Source organism: Hippocampus comes, unplaced genomic scaffold (genome assembly GCF_001891065.2).
Source record: "Hippocampus comes isolate QL1 unplaced genomic scaffold, H_comes_QL1_v1.1 scaffold56, whole genome shotgun sequence".
Lineage (NCBI taxonomy): Eukaryota > Metazoa > Chordata > Actinopteri > Syngnathiformes > Syngnathidae > Hippocampus > Hippocampus comes.
The window spans coordinates 1,689,632-1,695,044 of NW_017842056.1; the positions used below are offsets into that span (position 1 = coordinate 1,689,632).

General features: G+C 44.0%; 1 protein-coding gene across 1 annotated transcript; it reads right to left on the reverse strand.

The window, feature by feature from the left end:
* Positions 1–1,968: 1,968 nt before the first annotated feature.
* LOC109510362 (gap junction alpha-3 protein-like) lies at positions 1,969–3,090 on the reverse strand. Its single transcript, XM_019860610.1, has 2 exons — positions 3,022–3,090; positions 1,969–2,953 (listed from the first exon to the last, which is right to left on the reverse strand). The coding sequence occupies exons 1-2, from the start codon at positions 3,088–3,090 to the stop codon at positions 2,198–2,200; spliced, it is 825 nt and encodes a 274-aa protein (XP_019716169.1). The 3' UTR covers positions 1,969–2,197.
* Between the last annotated feature and the right edge of the window lie 2,323 nt (positions 3,091–5,413).

Sequence of the window (5,413 nt, forward strand, 5' to 3'; positions counted from 1 at the left end):
GGTTGGGCACCAAAGAACCGCAAGCCACCGCCAGCATGAAGATGATGAATATCGTTTTTTCCGTCGGCCTGCAGCATCACGTAAAGAAGAACAAGCACTCAGGCGAAAGGTAAAGATGGATACCCGCCATGAGATTTGTCGTTGTAGCGATCCTATACGGCAGCGACGCGCCTGATTCAAAGGATCAAGCTCATCAGCACGCTTTGCGGAAGCCTGAGAACGATCCTGATCATTTGAAGCAGATATGTTGGAGGAGGTAAAACATCACAAAACATGTAGGATAGCGGCCCTCAATGCTCTGCGGCATTTTAGAGAATTCAGTTTTGTATTCTATGCATAATCCAACCGAAACTGGATCCATCCCTCCATTTACTGTTGTCAAAACGATATGCCGTGGGAAAAGTCATCAAATCAACAAAACAAGTGGTGGCACAGTCATGCGCTGTAGGCTGCAAATGCACAGAATGAACCAAGAGCCCCAAATTAATTTGTCACCTACAAAATCAGTGAGTGAACAGCATCTATTTAGGATCTTAACCATGAAAGGCAAGTGTTTAAGTTTCATCGAAAGGCGGAACTTGTGAATCAGAGGAAAAAGCATCCATTTAGGATTAAACATGTCACTGTCAGACGAACGCCTTCGATGTTCAAATGTGGTCAATGTCTTTTTTTTTTTTTTCACAAATCTACACGATTGGTGGGGCTTTAGTCCAGTCCAACTTTATCAAGTTCAAGGAGAGCGGGCACCGGGGATCAGCAAACTGCACAGAGGAGTGAAATGTGGCTACAAAATAGCACCAAACTCAAAGCTACTGAATGGAAATGACTGGGTTGGTTCCCCCCCCCCCCACCCCATGACCTCAGGTTAACTCATCCAAGGGCTAATTTGATCATCTGAAAAACCTCAGTTCAAGTTCCTTTTGAAAGAGGACGCCATTTTTCAGGCATTAAAAACAGTTGGGCTTCGTCGAGTCCCTAAAAATAATTTGCGAGTCCGAGACGAGTCCAAGTAAATTGTCAAGGAGTCTGAGTTAAGTCTGAGACAACAACAACAACAACAAAAAGACATGAGTATTAGAGTAGTCTCCAGTGGGGGGGTCTGTTATTTTCGGTTGCCACAGTTACCTTGAAAAAGTAAAGTGATTAGTGCTCACTTCTTGAACAAACTTACAAGCAACTCGATTAGTTACATTCAACAGCCGCGTGACGCACATTAACCAAGTTACATGCATGTATGCTATCAGATGCGACTTAAAGGTAGACAGAATAACATAATACGACTCCCGAGGATATAATCGTCACGCTCGCTAAGCTAACGTAGCATCGAACTTAGCATAGCATGCTAACTTAGCAGATCACCGCGATGAACGACACAGACGTGACTTCCCCCGCATAACGATTGTACGCACACAAAATGGCGGCACGAACTAACAGGAGAGAATCACTATTTTCAATAATACCTGAAATAGCGTTTGCTCTGTCACTGAAATACGCTCATTCGAATTATCATGCAGATAAAAAGCAAACAAGTCTTTGGTCCGCACTAAATGACGTTATGCGTCCCTGTTTTGTTTTTTGTTGTTGTTTTGCATCGTTGTATTAGCGTATGTTTGTAACTTACCTTTCCTGCTGGGTCATTTCCACTGTGTTATTAAATGACTTGCCAACTAAAGCTGGGTATACACCTCACGATTTTCAAAGTCTCTGACTAAAAATCGAAAGTCAGAAGGAAGTTTTAGAGTTTGACTGGAGCCACAGAGCGCTCCCATCACCTTGGTCGTTTAGTGCAAGTTGGTCACCTCAGCTGTCAGCTCCGTATTTTCCGCGACAATATCAAACACGTCAAAAGTCTTTCAGTCTTTTCAGGGATGTGATTTCTACATGTCTTTTCCAAATCTTCTCAGAGTCTTCTGAAGTACAGGAGAAGCTATCTAAAGTCAGTTGACTTGAAAAAGGCTTGCTATCTTTGACGACACAATGTTAATAACGCAACAAAAACGCAGTGTCTTTATTTGATTGTACTTTTTTGCATTTTTGATCCCGTGATGGTTTTGGAGACGTCGCTTTGCCCGAATCCAGCGATATGCGCGACAACATACAATCTGATTTTAGGACATTTGACTTAACTGTGTGGAATAGAAAGTCTGCCAAATCCTCAATTTGGACTCAGAAGAAATGTGGTTTCAATTATGGATTCTCACCCTGCATAGCAATTTGCGAAAATTTGATTGACAGAGATACCTTGATCATAGTAAGGGAATCCAGGTTGATGGTTCAAAGACTGTCGACGGGGGGTTGCAGACAAGCAAAGGTCCTTACGGTATGTAGTGATGGGAAAAAAAAAAACTGACCTGGATATAAAGCAGTCCACTGTGTTGGGACACGGCCAGCGGCGACATTTGTAGAGCGGCCGCAAGTGGAAGCCGTAGAGGAAGTACTGTCCCAGGATGAAGCCCACCTCAAACAGGGTCTTGAAAATGATGTTGAAGATGTAGGTCCTCAACAAGGCCCCGCGGATTCGGATTTTGCCGTGCTCATCGCGGATGGGTGGCTTCTCCTTCTTCCAAGCGCCCCCTCCGTCTCCGTTGTGGTAGAGGGGATCGTGGTCCTCCAGGTGGCGACCCATTTTCCTGTTCTCATCTTCCCGCTCCCTCCTCTTCTCCTCCATGCGCACAATGTGCAGCACGTGTCCCAAGTAGATGAGGGTCGGCGTGGACACAAAGATGATCTGCAGCACCCAGAAGCGCATGTGGGAGATGGGAAAGGCCTCGTCGTAGCAAACGTTCTCGCAACCGGGCTGCTGCGTGTTGCAGGTGAAGTCGGACTGCTCGTCGCCCCACACTTCTTCCGCCGCCGCGCCCAGCACCAAGATACGGAAGATGAAGAGGACGGTCAGCCAAACCTTGGGGAGGAAGGACCACAAGGTTTGAGGAAGAAGCGGAGTTGGACACCTTGGATTGTGTCATCAAAAAAAAAAAAATCAAATCAAATGACAACGGGCCCTCGCCATCCATCGGTTACCTTTCCTATCACGGTGGAGTGTTCCTGAGCGTTCTCCAGCAGTCGCCCCAGAAAGCTCCAGTCACCCATGCTTCCCTTGCTTTTTTTTTAACCTGCAGAGAAATTAGTCTGTAGTGAGGGTAGCTGGTTCGCGAACCATGTTGAGGCGAATATCGCTCCCGAGCAAGTTATCAATTCAACAGCATGCAGCGCGAAGTACCTGCGGCAAGGAAGCAATGTGCAGAGGCGGGAGTCACGGTGAGCGAGTTGCATTTCCATATTTCGGACACAAGTTGGTGTCAACGGGTTGGCATTGACATCAACTTGTGTCCAACACGTCATGGTTCATTTGATTTGGGAGCGGCGCACTACGCTGTGGGCTAAAGGCCCATCAAACAGGCAAAACTTACTAAAATATCGTTGCGTCGCCAGTGATAAATCCATCGACTAGGAAGTAGCAGCAAAAGGAGATCTGCAAAGGAGAAAAGCAGACAATAAGTTGATTTGCAGACAAACGCAATCCCAAATATATCTGGAATCAAAAATAAGACGAGTGATGCAACACCAGGGATGATCTTTACATTGAACAACGGATGCTAATTATGCACAGCAATACACCCGTCCAACATGAACAGTGACAATGGGTGCTACCTTGAAATCAACTTTTCACACCAGACTTTTTTTTCATTTCAACGGTGGCAAGAATTTGTGTGTGTGTGTGTGTGTGCGCGTGTGCGCGTGTGTGTATGTGTGTGTGTGTGTGTGTGTGCGTGCCCCACAGGGCCGGCTGGCCGCTGGACAATGGCTGGCCATCTGTGGGAAGTGAATGAGTGGATAACAGGTTGTCCCTGTTGAATGCTGGACTCATCACATCCCAGGAATGCTGAGGAGGGCAAATGTTTGCCTGGGATCAACTGATATTCACCAACACACACACACACACACACACACACACACACACACACACACACTCGCACGCACACACACACTTACAGTAGCCGACTTTACTTTGTCTAATCCACCAAATTGTCATCGGTTGACCATGTATTTTTGTTTTTATACAATATGTTTTTGCTGTTTGTTAGTCAGCAAGACGACCCCCCCCATATAGATATAGATAGATATAGATATATAGATATAATGCATGAATCTGGTATGTGGGAATGTGTCTATTCATATTAGGTTGTACTATCTAGTTGACTTCTGAGATGTGCTGCCATCAATCCCCATGAACGTGCTGCAGCAATGAAAAGTTAAATTAAAGCATTGGAATTAAAGATCAAAGTATTTTTGACAGATGTGGTAAAAGACCCAAATTAAGAGGACCCTAACAATAAAAAAAATGCAAGACAAGATCGCAAAGACATCCACATCAAATGATGTCAATGTGTAAATACAGATGGATGGCTGTGACCTTAAAAAAAAAAATAAAAAATCAAATATTTGCCAGCGACACCACTGTGACGAATTTGCATATGGACATGCACATGATCTGTTCACGTGATGAAATGCCACCCGCCCGGACGCATAATAGAGAAGCTGCCAGATGGACATTGTCCCAGAGGTGCCGTGCACTATTGATGGCGCGGAGGTCTTTGTGCTCAAACAGTCAAATGGTTAACTCTTGGCCGACTGTTTGTATCTCCTCCCAAAAAAACAATCACACACCCACATACAAACACACACACACACACACACACACACACACACACACACACACACACGCACACACACACACAAAAGTTTAGAGATAAGCATCTGACTTTGTGTCATTTTAACACTCGGGTCAACTTCGACTCACATGGAAGCACTGCACGTGTCATCGCGTCAGGTGCAAGTTAATGGAAGGATGTAAACATATGCAAAATGGCTTCAAAAATACATTTCAAATACAATTAAAAAAAAAAAATATATATATATATATATATATGAGAAGCTATCAGAAATGAAAGTTGAGCAATGTATTTAATGGCCAGGTTTTAAAGGACAGCACTTCACTGTAGCTGGGCGGAGCTAAAACCAATCAAATAATTAAGACATTCAAACATATATATACATGTACACACACACACACATGCGGCGTGCATCAAAAAAAAAGGTGATTCAATGCACATCTGATCACGTGGTGTGCAATACGATTCAAAGACGGTTGATTTTTAAAGTGCAACTATTCAAACAGTTCAGTTTGAGAGGGGATGATGCAACAAGCTTCTTGTTGTCATCTTCCACCATGAATGAGCTTGCCCGTGGCTTGCAGCACATCCTTCCAAAAGTGGAATGATTTGATTCCATTGGATTCAATTCGATACACGTGTGAATAAAAACAGAAAATCAATCAAAATCCTAATTGAAACCCTCCAAAAATTTCGGATTGAAATAATTTTAGTGACTCTCCGAATAATTAATATATATA

What these genes read in the sequence shown, in the direction of transcription:
- LOC109510362 (XM_019860610.1), bottom strand. Translation starts at nt 3,090, where the DNA reads ATGGGTGACTGGAGCTTTCTGGGGCGACTGCTGGAGAACGCTCAGGAA. An exon ending in ACTCCACCGTGATAGGAAAG is followed by an intron (nt 2,954 to 3,021) that starts GTAACCGATGGA and finishes TGACACAATCCA; the next exon opens with AGGTGTCCAACTCCGCTTCT.